This window comes from Grampus griseus (genome assembly GCF_964374135.1).
Source record: "Grampus griseus genome assembly, chromosome: 15".
Classification (NCBI taxonomy): Eukaryota; Metazoa; Chordata; class Mammalia; order Artiodactyla; family Delphinidae; genus Grampus; species Grampus griseus.
In genome coordinates, this window is record NC_139009.1 from 143,977 (window position 1) to 167,457 (window position 23,481).

Sequence of the window (23,481 nt, forward strand, 5' to 3'; positions counted from 1 at the left end):
AAAAGAATTTAAAAAAATACAAGTATCATGCAGGAAAAGCTGGGGGAGAAATGTTCTCAGGAACCGGAGGGCTTCTCGTCCCCTGACACCCTGTCCCCAACATGGCACTATCCCAGCTCCCTCTCAAGTGTTTACCCACCTTGAACCCAAGCCACCGAGTCCCTGAGGCTGTCGTCCTGTAACGAAGAGATAGCTTTCAAGCCCCAAATCCAGACAACCTGGCGAGAAAGCCCAGGGCTCCCTCCTGTGGTTCTAGTGAGACCCGTCCCCCAGCCCCACCCCTAGCCTCCATAGAAGGGTCTTCTTTCCCATCTCTCAAGCCATTCTGCTCGCGAGTCTGTCTCACTCCCCAGAAAGCCTCATCATGTGGGCAGTAAGCTTTCAGACTCAGTACGTGGCATCATCAGCCTCAACGTTCGACCCAAATTTGAGGGGTTCCCATCCCCTTCCACTCCTCACAGTAACAGATGCCCCCCTTGCACAGCAATCTTAGGGGACTTCGAAACTGAACTCTGATCTCCAAGAGTAGTTTCTCAACTTAGCCTAGATGCCTTCCTCATCATTAAAGGAAAAGGGTTCATCCAAATTCTCCTGGAAGAAGCGGAGTCATTCTTCTCACATTACAACCCTGGGTGAAAGCGAGGTTGATCTGATTTGATGGCCCAGTGTGGATTCTGGCTTTTGGTAAACAACGAACAGTTGGATAATCCAAGGTATCAGGGTTTTCAGACCTTTGGGCTCTGCTATAATTGTCCTGGAAAGAAAATTTAATGGTGTTTAAACCAAGTCTTAGCATTACCTTTCCTTACTCCACTGACTTTTAAATCTTTCATTTGTTGTTGTTGTGTTTGGTGGGTATGTGTGAGTTCTACAACCTTGGGAATTCTCAGCAGCTCTCATGAGGGGACCAGTGCCATAATCTATACTTAACTAATGCCCGAGCTCCTGAAGGCCAACAGGTTCTGTACACGTCCCTAACTTCACACACCTTCAGAACCGTTCCTGGTCTAGATTCCGAAGTGGAGCTAGAACTAGACTTCCTGATAGTCAAGCACGCATTCCACGTGTAATGAAGGGGTCGCCACCTGGGGGAGGCAGCAGGGGGGCGGAAGCTCGCAGGGGGTCCTGGGCCCAGGAGAGGGGTCTGGTCCCACCATGGGGGGCGCTGCAGTCCCCTCCAGCCCTGCCACCACACACCACACCCACGTGCTGCCAGGTGGCGAGAGCAGCTGACCCCAAACGCCAGCCCCCTTGCCTCTGTCGTAAGACCTGCCTTCTCCTCCTGTCATCAGACCAGGGAGAGTTTACCTGGAACCACGGCCTTGCTTGGACCCTTCCCCTTCTCTGTCCTGCTTCCCTTAGCCTCTTATAGTTTCGCCCCCACCCAGAACATTTGCTCAGTAAGTCACGTGCACCACGAGCCCTGTCTCAGGCTCTCTCTCCAGTGAAACCAATTAGAGACAACCACACACCACCTCTGCAAGATGCTCAGCATCTCCGTGCGTTGAAAATAATCACATGCGCCCCGCCTACCTCATCCGTGCCCTGAAATCCACGGCGTGTTACATGGGTGGGAGTTACGGTTAGAGCCAGTTGGGGCACTAGAAGCGAGGAGACTCACCCAAGCGCCCACGGAAGCCAGAGGCCTCCCCCTGAATGGCCAGCCTGTCATTCTCCGGCTGGAGAAGTCACATAACTCAGTTATCTACACAATGGCGGCAGCGACAGCCACTCAGCATGGCTACGGTATGGAAATGATTCTATGAGAGTACATGTGAGAGTTTTATGAGAATGTTAGCCATTATTGCTAATTATTCCAGTCCAAAACAGAAGGGCAGATAATTAAGTTATTCGACAAACATTTAATAGTTTGAACCGATGATGCCAGTGCTTTAAAGAAACATTTATTTTGGGTGTCTATTTGTGCTTGACACTTGGCCAGTCTGAGGGCACAGGTATGAAGGACTCACAACCTAGGTAAGGGCCAGGCAAGAAAACCTCCAGACTGGCGCATGCGCCGAGCGCTCCATCCCACTAGGAGCAAGCGTCTGGCGGAAGAAGAACGCCAGAGAGGAGCTCGGGCAGCCTGGGGGGCTGCAGACTCGAGGCATGGGTCCCGCTGCCTGAGGTGGCCACGGGCCTGCTGCACTTCATTGGAACTGGAGCTGGGGCGACAAGAGCATCCAGACGCAGGAGCTCCGCGGGCGCATGGCCACCGACCCCCAAGCTCCCTCGCTCATCCTGGGTCAGAGCTGCACCCCGAAGGTAACTGCATGTTTCTGGCCAGGTCTGAGATGCTTCCTGGGGAACCAGCACGGCCTCTCGTTAGCACTGAAAAGTGACCGACAGCTCTAACCTTACGGCTACGCTCAGGGAAGCAAAGCCAGGTCCTATCGAAGAGGCACAAACTCCTAGGACAGTCTTCTAATCTCTACTTGAAGAGGATATTTTTAAAAGTTAATACTTATCTTCCACGTACAGTATTTAAATGGAATTCCAGAGTTAATTTCTACTCAGCCATGAGGGTAAGTGGCATTCAAAGTTTCCACAAACGGCAAATATAAGCAAATGCTCTTTGAGATGGAGCCCCAAAGCCTGGGGTCAGCGGGCAGTGATGAGGGACACCTGGGTACAGCACCAGGACGTGTGAGCAGGGGTGCACAACAGATGCTGAAAATACGCTTTCCACACGAGTGCGATGTTTCTGAAGGCCATGATTTGGTTGAATATACAACCAAAAGGCAGTCATGTTAGCAAAACTAAAATATGTTCCTCTTTTTATATCACAAATCTATGCAGCAGCAAGTAAAGGTCAAATAAAAATGAAAATCAGTAGTGGAAACACTTCCTCCTAATAAGGCCAAGGGCATGGCAACAGAGCAAATTCATAAAAGGGTAGTTCAGGAAGAAACTGACTGAAATTTCAGAAGAAAATGATTTGGGAATATTAGGAGATTTGATTTACCAAATCACTTAGCAATAAAGCAGCAGACGAAAGATTGATATCATGTAGATGCTCCCTGTGGGAGAGACCTCTGTAAGCAAGTGTGTGCTGGCATAATTTCTAGTCCATTTGATAGAAACCATAGTCATTAGCAGCAAAGTTGTAAAATGAAACAATACAAAGTCAACCTTTACTTAAAAAATTGGAAGTAGTTTGAACATCAGGGATACCAAACTGGATTTTGCCACAAATGTTGATACATGGCATTGAGCTGTTTGCACCCATGACTCTGCAATCAGAAGCCATAAACTGCCAGTTGTAGTTTTCAGGTCTGAGAACACATGTTCTGCAGATGTGCTAACGATGGAAACAGATGAGATGGTAAATGAAAGAAACTCTACTCTCAATGAAGGCAAAGGAGAAAAATGATAAACATTACACAGCTTCAGGTAGAGAGTCAAGAAAATAAAAGGGAACGATTTCCATAGGTGGTTAAACGAGAACAGCAGGAGATCACTCGACTTTCACGTAGCAGTTGCTTTTAGAGAATAGTGCAGTCGTATGTACACACGTCACCACTCACCTCTATTCCTAGTTCAAATCCTCCACCAAGCCCAGCTATCCCGATGGCCGAAGGTGCAGACCATTCTAATAAAAACAAACAAACATTACTCTAATATTAAAACTCCTTGGCACATAAATATGGGGAGGAAAAATGCTAAAATATGAATTAATAGTGTTTCTTCTTAAAGTAATGAGATTTTGGCATTTTTGACTATGTTTTTAAATGTTCTTTAATAAATATATATAATTTTTTTTTTTTTTTTTTTTTTTTGCGGTACTCGGGCCTCTCACTGTTGTGGCCTCTCCCGTTGCGGAGCACAGGCTCCGGACATGCAGCCTCAGCAGCCATGGCTCACGGGCCCAGCCGCTCCGCGGCACGTGGGATCTTCCCAGACTGGGGCACGAACCCACGTCCCCTGCATCGGCAGGCGGACTCTCAACCACTGCACCACCAGGGAAGCCCTATAATTTTTTAAGTTAAAAAGGTTTGAAAGGTGTTAGTTATTCATTATGAGCCTCATAGACTCACAAGTCTATGTTTTCTAATCTTTCCCTACAAACATGCATAATACCAAACTATTGAATTCTCACCAGTTAAATACACATAGCATTTGATCATTTCAACCGTCCGTATTCCTAATGTTTTACAAAATAATTGAGCTGGAATTCCAGTCTTTTGTTAGCATTTTATCATAGATATAAGAGAGCAAATGGATTCAAAAGAGCTTATTATAATCGCTTCTAAGGGTAACATAATACTAAACCGTTTCTATTGTAAATCCTGGAGGGCAAAAACTGTTTTGACACCCTTTGTGCCTAGTAGAAGCACAAGAAATAGGTTATAAATTCAAGACTATTAAAATTCTAACAAGATACACATCCTTACATTTGGAAACTAAGTACAATAATTCCATTTGCCACGATATGGTACATTTCAGGATTATCGTGTGCCTAGCTTTCCTGATCTGGACACAATTGTGCTAAACAAGTCTAGAAAAAATAACTGGGGGGTGGGTGGATAGTCTAGATGAAGTACTTTCTGAAAATGCCCAATTTTTCTTGCTACCATGTATTCTAGATGACAGGCTAGTGCTTGAATATACCCAGAACTAATCTATCTGGGCTTAGAGGGGTTTTGATTACAGAAATTAATGTCTCATAATCTCAAAGTTATTTTCCACTTCCTACGTTAGGGACTGTCCCTGTTTAAAAACTGCCCACCTGGGCTTCCCTGGTGGTGCAGTGGTTGGGAGTCTGCCTCCTAATGCAGGGGACACGGGTTCAAGCCCTGGTCTGGGAGGATCCCATATGCCGCAGAGCGGCTGGGCCCGTGGGCCACAGCTACTGAGCCTGCGCGTCTGGAGCCTGTGCTCCGCAACAAGAGAGGCCGCGATAGTGAGAGGCCCGCGCACTGCGATGAAGAGTGGCCGCCGCTTGCCACAGCTAGAGAAAGCCCTCGCACAGAAACGAAGACCCAACACAGCAAAAATAAATTAATTAATAAACTACCCCTAACATCTTAAAAAAAAAAACTATTAAAAGTGATTAATTTCTAAAAGAAAAACAAACTGCCCACCTGGCCAGGGTCTGGGGATTTGCTGTGCCCCACTGGGCACATATTATATTACCCTCTGAAGAGTGACCAGCAGCTACTTGGGAAGATGGGAGACAGAAACTTAGGTATCTAAGTAGGAAGGTCCACCCGAGGTTCTGATAGGAGCCCCAGGTGTCGACGGCTCCTCCCCCTTTTCTGACAGTCACCGGTCCATGACCATTCGGACCTGCAGGGCTGGGGGCTCCTTGCAGATGCAGAGCCCATCTCACGGTGGACTCGATTTGAGTGTGCCTACTTGTCTGGTTGTACTGCTGGGAATCTGCCCACGAAAATTTGCGTAATGCTTCTTTTCTTGAGAAGAAGAGAATGTTGTCACTTTTTGTTTCGTAGCCAAGCCCAGAGCTATGAAATCTGAACCACCTCAGGGGCAAACTCTCATTTGCTGTAGGGACGCCTCACAGGGGACAACAAATCCTGCTGACTCAAGTTCCGGGGCTGTGCGCCCCCCAAATGCCGGGTGTATCTCCTGTCAGTGGATGGCCCGTGTTCTCCCTCAAAATAAAATTAAATTATCTACACTAAAAAGAGCTATTAACAGAAAAATGTGTTCAATTATATAACTGAACAGCAAATGTTAAATTCATATAAAAGCCTTTTAGTTGGTTATGACACACCCACACACATTTTAAATATTATATATGTTGGTTCTTGGGATTCAAGCAAACATATTTTGATGTCATGTCTGAAAAATCAAGTATTAGATTTCGCCCCAGAAAGTAAAACCAAATTATACTGATCTTGATATGATTCTGCCCTGGGGCTATTCTTTAAAATGCTTCAGCTTTTAAGATCCCACACAGGAACAATGGGGTGAAAAGCTTCCGTAAAACAAAAGAAAGCAACTGAAGGTGAAGCTGAGGCATAGGAATGCGTATGTAACAACAGAAAGACAGGGTCAATGTTTAGCATATGCTCCATGGGAGGACAACAAAGTGTGTAAAGACGGGGGCCCCATCTTCTGATATTTTGAGTCTCACGGGTCGTCTGACCACGGAGAAAACGGAGGGAGCGGCCCAAGGAAGGTAGTCCAGGCGGCACCGGAAACCCTGTCTCTCTCCCTACAAAACCTGTTTATAGTGGAAACAGAACAAAAAAGGGACAAGGATTCTCTGCCCCTCCCAGTGAAGGGAGGCTAGCTTACTTCCATCTGGAAGGCGTGCCAGCACGATCCCACTGCCACCTCTCGCTGTGACCAGAAACCCAGCTTTTATCGCAGACAGGACCACCAGGCCCTTGGCTTTGGCAATGACGTGTGCTGCAAAAGATGAAGACAGGTGAGCGCCCGGCAGGTGACAGCTCAGCAGGCCTGTGCACGCAGGTTTGCTTCCCAGGGACCAGGGCCTCCCTATAGCCTCAGCGGCACAGGGAACTGCGAGGAAACCGCCCCAGGACAGAGAAGCCTGAAGCCTTCGGTGGCCCTAACCCAACAGGGCAGGCGCTCAGAATCCTGCAATGGACACAAGAAATGAGACACTGGGATGAGACTGTACTGATATCTAGTAGCAGGACAAATAATTTGGAGATTTCAATTAATTTACAACATTATTTATAATTTTAAAAGTTACAAAAGTATCTTCAAAGAAATTAAGACCTACATAGTGTTAAGGAGAAACTTCAAAAGTGACTGACATGCAGTGTGCAGCAGGACGTTTGAACTTAGAGCCACATTGTTGAGTTCAGCTTCTATTAATATGAAAATCTGGATTCAAAACCAGGAAAATTAAATGATTTTGCCACTTTAAAACATTTTTTGACTTTATAAAGTGATCTGATCAGTATTCGAATAACACATAACTACCAGTGCACTGAAAATATAATTCAATTTACAAAATATTGGTTTATCCACATTTCAGGGAAGTTTGTTACACAAAAGGAAGGTTATTAACATAGGTACCCACTAAACACAGTGCCTTACTAGTCTGTGGATCTATTTACACAATAGTACATCTTTCAAATAACAAAGGAAGCCTAAACATTGGAAATTATTCTTGGATCCCAATGTTACTTTTAAGGTAGTTTAATTTACCATCATTTTAGTCAAATATTCTGTCAAGGAAGTCAAACCAGACAGTGTACTCAAATACACAAAAAAGGCTTTGTAGGTGTCCCTAGGAAACACTAAATTTCTAATACACTTACGCACACCATTTCAAAATTTAAATTAATAACAGACTCAGAGACGGTTCAACCAAGAGCACGAGGAGGGTAACACACAGACCATTCCTGGAGCTCTTGGTACTTGAACAAGGTTTAGAAGTAAGGCTCTCTTCTCTCGGACGGTCATCACCTAAGTGTGCCTTAGCTCGTGTTCTAAAGGGTGTGACACACGGTACTGATGCTGACAGCTTCATTGTACATCAGGTAGGTTTGTTTATACAACACATGTTGGCAGAATAGCCTCACACGCCATTCTCAGTGCTGTTACAGTGAGTAGTGCCTCTCTTCAGAAACATTAGGTATAACAGAAGTATATTTTTAAAATGAACATAGTTCAAATGTCAGGTGTGTTTTTATATCTTATCCACCCTGATTCAGGGACATTAAAATACCAATAATCCCTGAATAATTGTCCAATTAGCTCTTCATTTGTAATGTAGGTGCACTGATTGCAGATTTACTCTCTAAACTGAGTTTCACTTAGTCTCAGAGCCCCTCACACCAGATGACTGTGAACTCACAGCCTAAGAAAGTCTAAAGGTCTGGGCATTTTGTTTTAAAATATTTTTTAGATTTTATCTCCTATCACGTAATACACCTCCCTAGCTTTAATGTACGCGTAATGGGCCCTCCCTACTCATCCCAAGGACAGATGAGGCTTGGTCATCTGGCAGCTGCGGCCTCCCTGGCTTCCATCAGACACACAGCCCGCACCCCTGCGGGCCTTCGCTCTTATTCAGGCTGCTGTGTAAACGGGTTTTCATTTTCTGAGCTACACCCAGTGAAAGAGAGTCGGGTGGCCTTTGACTGGAAGCAGAATAAAGGCAAGGCAGAATTTTGCTGGACAAAATCCACGAGAAATAATCCATACCCCAAAGTTTTTATGGTAGGAAATACAGCTTATCTGTAACTTGGGCTAGCCTGACATGTATGTAGATGCTGCTGTATGTTGAGAAACGTCTTCTGTCTCCTGTTTCAGAAGACAGCTACAGAAAATTGCGTTTTTCCGGTTGAATTTTCTTCAAGTGTTACACAGTGCTTCTCTAGCTTGTACGTGCATGTGACCCTCTGGAGATCTCGTGAGAAATGCAGATTCTGACTCATCAGGCTGAAGTGGAGCCTGAGGTCCTGCGTTTCTAACAAGCTCCCAGGAGATGCCCAGATGTGGCCACCTGCCTTCAAGGAGCAAGGCTCTATGAAGCGCTGTTTTCTTAAGATGGGAGGAGTGGCTGGGCCAAAATAACGACACTTCGTATTATTACCATAACAACAACAAATTAGAAATTTTTACAACCCTTAAAGGTCTGTTAAATAACTTCAGAAAATCTGGCTTAAGGAATTAAACTGGTTTCTCTAATGCAGGATGAGTTATTCACTAAGAGGGAGATCAGCCCGCAGCTGCCTGAGCTAGTCTGCGTGTGAGTGTCTGCATCAGACAGGTATTCTCTGAAACACCTTTAGAAATAACTGGTACTAGTAACGAACAGACAGTGGTTCCCAAAGGCTGGCCTCTGGACCAGGTCTTGCGTGGTCAGCCTGACTACAGGAGAATCACATTAGAGACGTGATAAAATCTCACTCCTGGCCACGCTGCTCCCAGGGTCTGATTCAGCAGGTCGGGGGAGTTTAGGAACTGCACTTTAATGACCCAGGGAATACAGATGTGCAGCTGTGCTGGGAATCATTGATTAGTCTTCTTAAACCACTATAAAGTATAACTATCTTACCTAGAAAGGAAAAACACAAAATTAAAATTTATTTATGAGATTAGCCGGTGAGTTTGCAAGATGAGTTTGCCAAAGTCCTCAGAAACTGAGGATAAGGACCTGTGAGTTTGGGGAACGTGCAGTGGAAACGGACACAGGGTACTTAGGGCCATGGGCCCTGCAGAGCGGAGGAGGAGAGGGGGCTGCCCAGGACACCAGCCGGGACGACGGGCCCAGAGGAGAAAGGTGGTCTGAGGACCTGTGTGAGTCAAGGGTTGCAAAGGTAATTTAAGAAACAGAGCAGATGTAGAAGTGAAAGTATGTATTTCATTTACCTACCAGGAATGATCTTATCAGGTCCACTTCCGGAAGTTATTTCTGTGAATTCTCTTAGAATTTTAGCAGCCTTCTTTGCTTCAGATTTCAAATTGGAAGGCATAGGGTTATTCACTGAAAGATTAAAAAAATGATTTTAATGAAGAGATCTACTAAATAGAAGTTAGAAATTTGTTGTAATTTCATTTTTTCATACACAATTAAGCATTATCAAATTGTATCCTACCAGACAAAGGAAATAAACTGAAAATCCTTATTTATTGATCATTTCATCTTTATTTTCCTACTAAATTAAATTCACTAAGATTGGGAAACCCTAAACTCTCAAAATCTCAGAAATTATAAAATCATGGAATTCTAAAGGATCTTAAAATCTGGTCCAGTCTCCCAATTATGTATCTTTTCCCTGTAATTCTTAACTCAGCACAATATTAACAAAAAATATTAAAATGTTAAGAATGAACAAAAGATGTATTTTACTACCGTCTATAACAGATAATACAAAATTTAATATATTTGACTATTTTGTTGAAAATGTTTGACCTGTCTGCACAGATTTTCCATATTAGTAAAATTCTAGTAGACTCAGGAATTGAGTGATTACTTCAGTTAATGAACATTTGCATTTGTATAGCATTCTATGTTTTCAGCATTGGTTGGGTATTCATAAACTCAGAGGAAGGTTTATTCATCCTAGCGATGCTCACATAATCTTTCCAGCTCTGAAGTATGTGGGATGGACCATTCCTTTATCACAGGACAAGGAACCAGAAGAGTCAAAGAAATCAAGAGGCTTCAATATAAATCCTGCTGTTCTGACCATCAGATGAATTTTTCATTTCAAAGATTGTGAAATTTCCATTGGTTGTTTTTCATTCTTTCCATTTCTATCCTCATTGTGTTTTTGTTGTTCTTTCAATCCTTGAGCATATTTTAAAAAGTGTTTTTATATCCTTGTCTGATGATTGCATCATCTCTGCCCTTTCTGGGTCTGTTTTTTGACTGACTTTTCTCCTAGTTATGGGTTATGTTTTACTGTTTCTGCCCATTGCTAGTGAAATTTGGTGGTTGCTAGAACTATGAACACCGCCATGTTGAGGATCTAGATCTTGTTGTCTTATTTAAACAGTGTTGCTGCGTTTGTGCTGGCGCCAGGGAGTCACTTGCAGATCAGCTCAGCCTTTCCAAGGCTTGCTTTTATGTTTCGCTTGGAGTGTGTAGTCTTCGGTGCCAGGCCTGCAGTTACCAGTGACTCTGGGCTGTCCCCTGAACGTCCTCGGATGTGACACACTCTCTCCACTCGGCTGGTTGGAACTGCTGCTCCCAACGCCGCATAAGCTCTGAGGACTGTTTGCCTCACAGCTTCCTGAGAGCCGTTCTTTGCCCTGCCCTGAAAGTGTCCCCTTCACACAATGCTTCCTGCGCAGCCAAGGACTGCAGATCTCTGGAGCTCTTTCCATCTCTGATTCACTCTCCTCTGGGAATCTGCTCTGTAAACTCCAGTTGCTCAGCCTCTCCAAACTCAATTTGTCTCCCCCATTCAGAAAGAACCCAGGCCACGGTGGGCTTCCCTCCCTGTGCTGCAGCTTGGAAAGTGGTCCAGGCAGAAAAACGGGCAATTGTGGACTTCACCTCAATTTCCCCTCTCCTCTGGGATCCTAGACCCACTCGCCTGTCGTCCAACATGAAAACAGATGCCCCATATGTTTTCCCCAGTTTCTGGTTGTTTACGGCAAGTGGCAATTCCAGTACCAGTTTCTTTGTCATGAAGTTCTCAGTGTACTTTTGTTTTTTATGATGAGTAATACTGAATATCTTTCCATTTCTGTCAAATCTTTTTTTTTTTATTTCTTGTCCATTTATAGAGGGTATTTCTCTGTTCCTTATTGATTTGTATATTAAGGGAATTAACCTTTTTTTCTAGAATACGAGTTACAAACATTGATTTCCTCTTTGCCATTTGTCTTTTCAATTTTCTTATGATGGTTTTTCTACTTTTTAAAAAATGAAATCAAATTCATAACTACTAAACAAAGCAGTTCCCAAATTCATATGGAAAAATAAGCAAGAAAAGCTAGAAGAAAATGTGTGAAAGAAGAATAATGAAGGGGATAAGCTCTGGTTTAACATATTATAAAGCCTCAATAATTTACCTCTTAGTGATGTAAATACAGACAGAAAAATCAATTTGACAAAATAGAAAATTCAGGGCTTCCCTGGTGGCACTGTGGTTAAGAATCCACCTGCCAATGCAGGAGAAACAGGTTTGAGCCCTGGTCTGGGAAGATCCCACATGCTGCGGAGCAACTAAGCCCATGCACCATAACTACTGAGCCTGCACTCTAGAGCCTGCAAGCCACAACTACTGAGCCCGCGTGCCACAACTACTGAAGCCCACGCACCTAGAGCCCGTGCTCCCAACGAGAAGCCACCACAATGAGAAGCCTGTGCACCGCAACGAAGAGTAGCCCTGACTCGCCGCAACTAGAGAGAGTCTGCGCGCAGCAACGAAGACCCAACACAGCCAAAAAAAATTAAAAAATAAGTAAAATAAAATAAATAAATAAATATATATAAATCCATTAAAAAAATTCAGAAATTGGCCCAAATATATAAATTAATTTAATATATGATAAATATTGCACCTGAAATCATTGTGGAAAAGCTGTTGTACACAAAGAATAGTGGTCCTTTGGGGGAAAAAAGTCATCCACAGTTTCACATTACATAACAATAAACTCCAAATGCATTGATGATTTAAAATACCAAAGGTCAGGGTTTCCCTGGTGGTACAGTGGTTGAGAGTCCCCCTGCCGATGCAGGGGACACGGGTTTGTGCCCCGGTCCGGGAAGATCCCACAATGCCGTGGAGCGGCTGGGCCCGTGAGCCACGGCCGCTGGGCCTGCGCGTCCGGAGCCTGTGCTCGGTCCCAAACGGGAGAGGCCACAACAGTGAGAGGTCTGCATACCGCAAAAAAAGAAAGAAAAAAAAAAAACAACCAAAAGTCAAACCATAAAAGAACCAGAAATTATGGGAGAATTACTGTTCAAATTCATAGTGCAAAAGGCCCAACTATGAGGAAAAATTGTTTTTTTCTTTTTTTGGCCACACCACGTGGCATGTCGGATCCTAGTTCCCCGACCAGGGATTGAACCCATGCCCCCAGAACTGGAAGCATGGAGTCTTAACCACTGGACCGCCAGGGAAGTCCCTGAAAATTTTTCTATATTTTTTAAACCACCAGAAATTATGGCATAAGTGCATTGTAAAAATAAAGGAAAAATATAGATACACAAATATTGAAGAAAAAAGGCATCCCTACTACTAATACTCACCAATACTACTGTCTGCATTTTAGTGTGTGCTTCAGTTGGTTCCTATTGCTAAACAAGGAGATTATTTCCTTTTTTAGTTTTTAGTGATACCACTGTTCGATGGTAATTATCTTGAGAGAACCTTAGGAGTTGGAATTAATGACTGAAAAAAATAAAAAATGTCTAGCTTTTTATTCCATTATCAAATCACCTTCTAAAATTACTATCCAACCTTAGAACCACTGGGTATTACCATAAAAAATTCGTACTGTTACTGGGGAAGCTGGTCGAGGCAAAGTGTGCACATCAGAAAGGATGACAAATTTTTATTGTTTGTTTACATTTTGTTTTGCATATTTTCTGTTCATGTTCTTTGCTTATTTTTCTGGTACCATACTCCTTTTGTCTATAATTTTAATCATGTCACAAGTTTGTATCTCAGCTTCTTGTTTTCATACTTTTATGTATAGTTTTTCAGTATTTGTTTTTATGTATATGGCAATATCTCTCTGAGCTTTCTACCATTATAATCTTTCTATTATTGTGACTAAAGGCCTTTAAAAAAATTATACAAGTATTATTCTAAATTTTCTTCCTCCAGAGCTTTTATTTTACATTAAATATTTGACCCTCCTCAAACTTGCATTGGTATAGGATATGAAGTGAGAACCTAATATTTTAAAATTATACAACACAATTTATTGAATGATCCACAGCACTTAATTAAAAATGCTACCTTCATGACAAAAGCAAGAAAGGAATATATATATATATATATATATATATATATATACTCATATATTTAAAAATATATGAGAGAGATGACATGGTAGATTAACAAATTATTCTGGGACTTTAGGTCATTCAAAGGAAAACAAAATAAAATTAGATTACATATCACATCATACACACACAAAAAAATTCAATGTAATTGAACGCCTAAATATTAAAAGCAAAATTTAGTACTTTTAGAATAAAAAGAATAGGGAATATCTTTATGATTCAAGGATGGAGGAATGCTACAAACAAGGCACAACAATAACAGGAAACTACAGATACATTCAACTACATTAAAGTTTAAAAAGTTGTATCAACATACATTTAAAAAATAAAAATATAAGCCACAGATTGGAAGATATTTGTCATAAACATAAGTGACAGAGATTTAGAATCCAGAATATATAAAGATCTTCTATTTTTTAATACAGAAATTTTAAATTTATTTACGTTTATGATTGATATGATTTATGGTTAATTGATTTATTATAATTACAAATCAATTTGAATTTTTCAATTTGTATTTCTATCATATCTTTAGTATCTTCTACTTTTTCGTTTGTTATTTAAAATTTAGGATTCTTCAAGTTGAATTCTTAAATCCTTCTTTAGTTCTGGACATTTTGCTTCTTCCATTTCTGTTTTATTTTTTTTTTTAATTTTTATTGGAGTATAGTTGATTTACAATGTTGTGTTAGTTTTCGGTGTACAGCAAAGTGAATCAGTTATACATATACATATATCTACTCTTTTTTAGAGTCTTTTCCCATATAGGCCATTACAGAGTATCGAGTAGAGTTCCCTGTACTATACAGTAGGTGCTTATTAGTTATCTGTCTTATATATAGTAGTGTGTATATGTCAATCCCAATCTCCCAGTTTATCCCTCCCCCCCAACCCCTGGTAACCATAAGTTTGTTTTCTACATCTGTAACTTTTTCTGTTTTAGAGATAAGTTCATTTGTACCCTTTTCTTAGATTCCACATATAAGTGATATCATATGTTTGTCTTTCTTTGTCTGACTCACTTCACTCAGTATGACAGTCTCTAAGTCCATCCATGTTGCTGCAAATGGCATGATTTCATTCTTTTTTTATGGCTGAGTAATATTCCATTGTATATATGTACCACACCCAGAATATATACAGATCTTTTAATATCAATAAAAATATGAAATCACTATAGAAAATGGGGCAAAGTGTTCAATTAGTTAATCCACAGAAAAGGAAACCTCCATGGCCAATAAATATATGAAAAGTTGATCAAACTCCCTAGAAGCCAGGGACATGCAAAGCTAGACCATAATGCATTACCGTGTCTTGTCCTTTAGGTTGACGGAAATTATAAAAGCCTGCCAATGAGCATGTGTAGGTTGTGCAGGGGCACATAGGGAAGCCTCTGTCCCATTGGTGGGGACGTGAGTAAGTGCAGCTGCTGTGGGAGCTGTTCTGAGGACAGCTGGAGATGACCCACCAATTCTACTCCTGGACGTGCTCAGAGGCACTGGCTGCCCGGCTGAATGGTGGCCCCCAAATTCACGTCTACCTGGACCCTGTGAAAGGGACCTTATTTGGAAACAGGGTCTTTGCAGACGTAATTAAGTTAATCATTCTTGACTACCCGGGGGCCCCTAAGTCCTTAAGGAGACAGAAAGGGGAAGATGCAGAGAGGAGGGGAAGGCAACGTGGCCACAGAGGCAGAGGCTGGACCATGCGGCCACAAGCCCAGGAGCACTGGGGCCCCAGGAGTTGGGGGAGAGAAGGCAGGACTCTTGGAGGGGTGCGTCCCTCCAAGCACGGCCCGGCTGACGCCCCACGGGCAGCCTCCACGCGGGAGAGGGCGTGTCTGTTGTAAGCCGACCAGTCTGTGGTAACTTGTTGCGGCAGCCCAGCCACCGAGGCAGGGCTTTTAACAGCACAAAGAAATAAATATATTCAAACAGGAGACAAACGTCCCTCAAGAGGAGGACGGATATATCTAGTTTGGTGTAGTATTAAAATTGTATTCTATACAGAACTTCAGATAAACTAGATCTACTGTATCAACATGGCAAAATGTGAGTAATATTGACAGCAAAAACAAGTTGCATAAAGATATATAGGGTGTCACACATTTATGTAAACATTTACATAAATGTTATACAAATATTTATATATAAAGATAAAGTAAAATGATACTTGATTTGGGGGTGGGGTGGCCCTGGGGAAGGCTTATATAGGAAGCTTACTGGAAACTTGTACATTTTCCCTTAGGCTGTGCATAGTAAGTCACGGATGTAAAAATTGTTATTCTCAATAGTCCTTTGTATGTCTGAAATATTACAGAACAAAGACTGCTCAGCATAAATTGAATCCTGTACTATTAAATATTTAATATATTAGTGGAAACGTATGACTCCAGCTGTAAAAAAATATGTATATTATGAATAATTACTCCATAAGTTGTCTTTTGTTTAAAATCTGACCTCTCACAGCCAACATGTCTTGCATGAAGAGGTGTAGAAAAGTGAAAAATGTACCCTTATGTTTTACACAAACAAGAGAGCACACACAGCCTCCCCTCCCTCACGCATGTGCGAGCGTGTGCACAACACACACACACACACATCATTCAGAGGACAGGGACTTGGTGAGTGGCTATACACTAAATATTCAGTTGTTATTATATGCATTTGTATACCATTGACAATTCTGAAATTTGCATTTTTAGGAACTAACAAAGTTGCTCTTCATCTTCTCGATCATGTATTTGTTTAAAATCACACTGTCCCATTTTGACGATGGTACTGAGATACTGAAAAGCTGCTACTGTTGGTTCTCTACTTTCACTTGCGATGGTGAATATGAAACACAAAGATGAACACAGAAAAATTCTCAGAAGCACATAATCTTTAAATAGGGAAGGAATCTTAACACATCCATTTAAAATTATGTCAATTTACTAGTGGTCTTTAAACTTTTCCTATTCTCAATGCTTTGGTTATACAGTCTGGACTTAGAAGGTCTTAGAAAAAATACAACGTAGAACAATTCCAAGTGAACATATTTATGTAGATACTTCGGCCTTTAAAGTACATTTTATGGAAGTGGCTGTTAGTCATGACTTGACTAACGTCAGTAGCAAGCTAATGACATACAGTTGGTTTTGGTATTCCACAGTGAGCAAGAAAAAGTGTGCACGGTAGGGGGCATTTCCAAGTTTCCGATATGGTATTGACACAATTGACGGCTTCCGAAAACCACAACCGGTGTGAACAGCCTCGATGGGAGCCCGCCTCTCCTCCTCTGGATCGCTACAAAGGAGGTACCGAGCTGGCGATCAGCAAGGCAACCCGAGTGCGACTAGAAACCCGACTAACGTGCACTGTCCATTTGTAACGCATGTGCTTTGATACCTGGCATAGGACTAGATGAGGCCTCTCTTAATTTCTGTTGGGATCTAAGATGATGTAACCTTACTCTTTATGGAATGAACAAGTCGCATGCAGGGGGTCTCCCGTGTTAGCTAGTTTCCCACACACTCGTGTGCTTCCCGCGTCAGCACAGCGCTGGTCCCGGGAGCTGCCGCCAAGAGACAGTAATGGATGTCGCTTCTACGCCCAAATAGTGGGAAGGAGCGTCTTCTGCACCCTCCCTTCCTATCACGGGCTGCCTGAAGGGGTCTCCAGGGTACAGCCACAGTGGGAGGGATGGAGAACCCTGGATCAGAACACGGGGGAAGCTGCCCCCCACAACTCTTCTTGTGCTAAGAAATCGAGATTTGGGGGCTTGTTGCTGCAGCTGACATAACCCTCCTTATTATGCTTAAAAATGATTTCTCATCCCTCCATGGTATTCGCTGCAGAAGAAAGATGGAGAAGTATCTGTAATTTTTATTTTCTAACTTAGGACTAGACTTGCTTTATATACATTCTAATCACTTAATTAGTTTGGGGAGGTGGATAACCGGGTGAAAACACATAAAATATAACATACCACATGTTAATATCTTTCCCTTTGATTACACAGCATTCCTAATAGACTACTTGCAGGTCCTTCTAAAAGAGCAAAGCAGTAGTTTTGCCTTTTTATTAAAGGTTAAAATGGATAAAAAGATAGATCTTTGCTGTACCAAGTGCTCCTATTAGCACGTGCCTGAAAACTTGATGCTATAGGCCCCTTCCTGCACCCTCCTCATTGCGCCCGAGTCATGCCTCTGGCCGGAAGAGGTGTAGCAGGCAGAGTCCAACGGCAGGTGGGACGCACACTGCGGGTCAAAGAGGGGATGTTCACTGTGGGAGCTATTCACTCCGTGTGGCGCCCTCGGCTGAGGGCCAGTCCTCGGGTCGGGGGCAAAGGTGAGGAGATGCAGCCCTCCTTGGAGAAGCTGTCGCTCAGCCCGAGGACGGCGGACAGCTGCGCGCCACCAGGCTGGGCTCCCTCTGGGGGCGGCAGGGGCAGGAGTCCTCAGAGCAGTGGGGCCTCTGGTTTCTGAGTGCGGGGGGCTGTGGAGAGGACTCCGAGAGGGCTTTCCCGGGCCTCTGGCCAAACGGGCTCGCCAGATGGCCTCTCACTGCTCCCCGAGGGAACTCGGCATCAGCCCCTTACAGGAGCCCCACAGCCCCGCCCAGAGCACGTACGGAAGGGGCGTCGGGAGCTCAGAGGCCCCGAGGACTCGGGCACACCCAGCCACGCACTGTTCTCCCATGGGAACGGCTGGTTGAAAAAAATGAATCAAAAGAAGAATATTTTATGTGAGAACACACTTCCAAAGATGAAACAGGTAAAATCCCATCCTAGATCAGCATTGACAGCTGAACGTTTATGATCTGTCGTGACGAGGGGCGCTGAACAGTGAACTCAAGGTGAAAACGTTCTCCCGGAAAGAGAATCCCATTCTACCCACCAGAAGATTTGGATTACAAAAAAAGTTCTCAATTATTATTATAATTCAGTTTTCATCAGTAACAATTTGTGGAAGATTGTTTTCTCTCTTGTTGCGTAGGTGTCAATACATAGCCTCAGTTTTCCTCTTGGCCCTCAAAGCCTGATATACGGGCTGCCTGGCCCTAGAGGAAAAAAAAGCCAACCTCTGACCTCTTAAAATTCCACTCATTCTTCCAAATCAACCTTAAACACCGCTTCTACTTGAAACCATGAGTACGTAAATCTTAGACCAGACCTGAGATTTGGCAAGATCCCCCCACCCCGGGGCCATCCCTGCCTGGGGGCTGAGCAGAGCTTTACCACGTGGGCTGCACAAAACAACAGATGACCCAAGGAGCAAGGAAGACACCGGCCCCATGTCTTGTGGGAGAGGCCCCAGAGGACCCAGCAGTGCCAAGGTTGCTAACACTGTCTTCGTCTGTCTTGCCAACTGAAAATTGTCACTTGCCATCTGACTCTACAAAGATGAGGTCACTGCAGTCGCTGACCTTCAACACACCCTGAAAGGAGCTCAGGGCGGAGCTCAGGAATGAGGCCCTCTGTGCTCTGCAAAGAACTGGCAGAACAGGCCTTCAGATACTTAGATCTTGTCAGGAGCAGATTTTAAGAGCACAGTTTCTCACATTTTCTCATATCTAGAAAAGCACTAAAATCACTGATAGGGACATCTGCTGTGACCGGCAGCGAACGTCTGCCAAACTGTGTGCTTGACTACATGTACCCCCTTCACCGAAATCACGTGTACACTGGCCTCCCCACCCCGTCTCTTCAGAGCAGTTCCTCAGCACTATCTGAGAGGCTGTCTCCCAGGCTACAGTCCTCATTTTGCCCCAAATAAAACTTAACTCACAACTCTCACATTGTGCATTTTTTTCCCGTCGACAGCCTCCAAGAGGGAGTGAAGCATTGGAGGCCAGCCCCTTCAGGGTCCTCTCAGCTTCCCCAAGGCTCCACCTTTCCTATTCACACTCACACCTCAGGTCCTGTGACTTTAAGCACCATTTATATCTGATAATTCTCCAAGCCTGATCTATTCTTTAACCTTTCCCTAAATGCCAGACTCACCGTATCAATTACTGATTGGACCTTGAAATCAAGTATCCAAGTAAGCATCTCAAATTAATCACATTTAGACTTAACAGTGATGCCCTAACCTCCTCTCCAGCCTGCTCCCCAAGTTTCCTCTCCAGGTAGGCTTCATCCATCAGGGAGCTCACACTCAAAACCTGAGCCAACTGTAACTTCCATATCGCTCTCATTCCCAGTGCCAATCCACCAGCACGCCCTACTGGAGTACAGACGTTCAACACGCTCAGAATCTGGTTACCTCTCACCCGCTCCCCTGCCACCAGTCTGGCCCAAGGAATATCTGCTCTTGTGGTGTCTGTTTAGCCGCCTCCTCTGTGGTTTCTCTGTTTCCAGTCTTGAACACCTATGGTCATTTCTCCAAAGAAATGCTCTAAGTAATAGCTCATTGATAACACGCCTCAAAGTTTTTCCACCATATTTAGCCTACACCATGGCTTTTATCTACCCTGTCTGTCTGTCTATCTGTCTATCTGATCTGATCGTTCTAACCTAATCTCCCTCTCTAGAATGTAAGTGCTATAAGGTTAAGCACGTTGACTATTTTATTAACTGTAATATCTCCAACACACACCATAATAACATATAGTAAGTGCCCAATAAATATTTGTTAAATGAATGAAGCATTTGTTGCTTTTAGGAATTAAAGATCAAAACCCTGTGAGGACTAGGAAAGGCTCATTTACATAGAAAACCCAGTGGGTTTAGAAGAACATGTGCTGAGTAAGCGCAAAGGTTCCCTGACTCTCAGACTCTGTAACATTTCCTAGATCTTGAGAGAGAGGAGGGTGAGAGGGAAGCGTGGTACAAGTTGATGGCATAGTACCTTAAAATAGTCCTTTCTAGGCTGTCACAGGAAAGGTAGGACAAAAGCAAAGCAAACCAAACCCCAAACTAAGGAGGCCTGAGTGTCAGGAGACCAACAAGCACACTGGTCTAAAAAGCCTCAAGCAGCCCCACTGCCAAGTGGCACCCACCCCACGGAGACCCCTTCAGCCCAGAAGGCGTGGGAGAGCCAGCTCTCTGCTTGCGGGAACTCCTGCTGTCCCATCAGAGCTGGGGTGCCAGGACCCCTTCAGCCCAGAAGGCATGGGAGAGCCAGCTCTCCGCTTGCAGGGAGCTCCTGTTGTCCCATCAGAGCTGGGGTGCCAGGACCCCTGCAGCCCAGAAGGCATGGGAGAGCCAGCTCTCCGCTTGCAGGGAGCTCCTGTTGTCCCATCAGAGCTGGGGTGCCAGGACCCCTTCAGCCCAGAAGGCGTGGGAGAGCCAGCTCTCCGCTTGCAGGGAACTCCTGCTGTCCCATCAGAGCTGGGGTGCCAGGACCCCTTCAGCCCAGAGGGCATGGGAGAGCCAGCTCTCTGCTTGCGGGAACTCCTGCTGTCCCATCAGAGCTGGGGTGCCAGGACCCCTTCAGCCCAGAAGGCATGGGAGAGCCAGCTCTCCGCTTGCAGGGAGCTCCTGTTGTCCCATCAGAGCTGGGGTGCCAGGACCCCTGCAGCCCAGAAGGCATGGGAGAGCCAGCTCTCCGCTTGCAGGGAGCTCCTGTTGTCCCATCAGAGCTGGGGTGCCAGGACCCCTGCAGCCCAGAAGGCATGGGAGAGCCAGCTCTCCGCTTGCAGGGAGCTCCTGTTGTCCCATCAGAGCTGGGGTGCCAGGACCCCTGCAGCCCAGAAGGCATGGGAGAGCCAGCTCTCTGCTTGCAGGGAACTCCTGTTGTCCCATCAGAGCTGGGATGCCAGGACCCTGGGAGTGCAGCAGGGGCAGCTTCAGAACTAATGATAACTGAAGACCCAGAAGCAAATCTGAGTGGGCAGAGGCAGCACACACCTGACGCTTCTTCTCAACACCCACTCTGAGACGTGACTGAAAATGAGGACTCGATAGAATGTTTACACTTCCAGCACTCGAGCTTGTGATTTGAGACTCTTACCCACACAGCTGTCCACCACTCAGCTGCAATCCTTACAGTCAGTGTTTTTTACAAAGCTTTGTGCTTTTTACAAAGCTTTGTGCCCCCGTAGAGCCCTCTTCATATATCCAGGTGCTCAGTACATCGCACTGACTTGAATTAATAAACTTCAGTGGAAATTGGTTCCTTTTCCTACTGAGCATCTACGCCTCTGGTTTTTGGAACCAGCACAGTGTGTCTGTTTCCACGGAAGCCACACCTGAAGGGGACGCATTTGCAGAATTAGACCAAGTGTCCTCCTTGTGCTACCGCAGAGCTTTGTAACCAAGGCTGATCCACGTCAGCATCTGACCAAGGGCTTGTGTGGGAGCTGCCGGAACTGCCTCTTTCACAGGCACTTCTGCTTGGACTTGCTGCAAGGTTTTGTCACCACTGGGGAGAGCCTGCGAGCAAAGCCATGCAGAGGAGCGCTTGACTAGAGTTGGAGAGAGGACCTGGGCTCTGCCGGCACTGCTTGAGCCCAGGGCTGGGCCACAGCTGGTGCCACAAGCAGCTCCGGACTCTTCAGTCACGTGGACCAGTGAAATCCTTTCCTGCTAAAGCCAATTTGGAGCAGATATTCTGGCACGTGCAACTAAAGCTCAGTAAATGATACATAAACCTTACCCCCAAAAGACTTTCTACTTTGAACTCCATCAACCAGGCAGAATTAAACCAGTTAAATAAGCAAATTCCACAGTTGAGAGTTGCTATTGCAAACATCCTGTGTAGGGAAGGTCAGAGCCTCTTTTATAAACATGGGAAGGAAAGCTACTGGACTGGGGAATTCACACGCAGCCCGGGATGCCTGCAGACCACAAAGCTCAATCCCTAAGCCTGAGTGCTAGACACAGCCCTGCGTCACTGCGAGCTGGGTGTCACATGGTCACGGTGAGGACACCTTCACGTTCAGCTGAATTCCAGAAGAACCTGGCTAATTTGTTTGACTAGTACAGATCCTATTACATTTCTAATATGAGCATACTGCCAGGTCATAGTTGTATAATGGTGAATTTTTCCGTCAGAGCCAACAAGTAATAACAACGATTTCGAGACAAGCCTCAATTCCTGTCCTCAGCATCAAATCATGGCTCATCCACTTTTCCTCTGCTGTACCATTCGGCAGAGGGGCACGGTCTGTTCAGAATGTTGATATGATTATAGTGCTGAAGTCGTGAAGACAAGGTCATTATTAAGTCATGGTTTGCATCTCAACATGCATAAAATTCTTAAGTCTCTTGAATTCCAAGGCAAAGCAAATCATCTATAAATATTTGAGTTTCTTCCTAAGAGAAGGATGGATGCCAAACCTCAAGCCAAGAAAACAGATGTAAAGTTTTCTTTCAAAAGTAACTGAAATATTTGAAAATTTCCATACTAAGACTTTTTTTTTTTAATTAAGAGGATTTTTTTTTTAATACTGAGGAGAAAATTTTTACTTTGGAAACCTCAAAAGCTTGAAATGAGCTTAAGATGTAGAAATAATTCCCATATTGGTCATGGGGCAGTAAACTCGGGGCTGGGGTGACTGGGGGCCACAGTGACATCAGAAACTATTTGGAGTAAGCTGCCACGCGGGTGGTAGAAGTGGCTAGTCTCCGGCCCAGCCCTGCGGTCTAGAAGGGAAGCAGGGGGAGGAAAGGCCCCTCCCAACACCTCAGCGTTTTCAGACTTCAGCGCTCCCCACACTTTCCCTCTGGTCAACAAGCATCTAATATATTATTTTCCTTAATGGAGTCTCAATTAGGAGAGGGCTACCTATAGGAAATTTTTTATTAATTTTTATCTTGGCTATAAACCTTAGCTAAAATAAAAGAAACTTTATATATCTATGTAATCTTTTGAAAGCCGTTGAAATATTGAGTTTAGCTTTATTAGGACGTTATCATCTCGGACACTACCACCTGATAACTATGGCCATTGTTTCTTTCTTTTTTTTTTAACATCTTTATTGGAGTATAATTGCTTTACAATGGTGTGTTAGTTTCTGCTGTATAACAAAGTGAATCAGCTATACATATAGATACATCCCCATATCCCCTCCCTCTGTCTCCCTCCCATCCTCCCTATCCCACCCCTTTAGGTGGACACCACTGTTTCTTAAACT

At 44.2% G+C, this 23,481-nt stretch overlaps 1 protein-coding gene across 3 annotated transcripts in view; it reads right to left on the reverse strand.

Annotated features, from left to right (window-relative positions):
- SH3YL1 (SH3 and SYLF domain containing 1) overlaps positions 1–23,481 on the reverse strand; it is a 46,656-nt gene that overhangs the window by 20,726 nt on the left and 2,449 nt on the right. For 2 of the 3 annotated variants that reach the window (XM_082672825.1, XM_082672824.1), the window contains exons 2-4: positions 9,326–9,436; positions 6,265–6,378; positions 3,528–3,592 (exon numbers count right to left, since the gene is read on the reverse strand). In XM_082672825.1, the coding sequence (XP_082528951.1) occupies positions 3,528–3,592; positions 6,265–6,378; positions 9,326–9,425 (279 nt within the window). In that variant the 5' untranslated portion in view covers positions 9,426–9,436. Of the gene's footprint in view, positions 1–3,527; positions 3,593–6,264; positions 6,379–9,325; positions 9,437–12,658; positions 12,686–23,481 lie in introns of those variants that run through there. The other variant, XM_082672826.1, reaches the window with a different exon arrangement.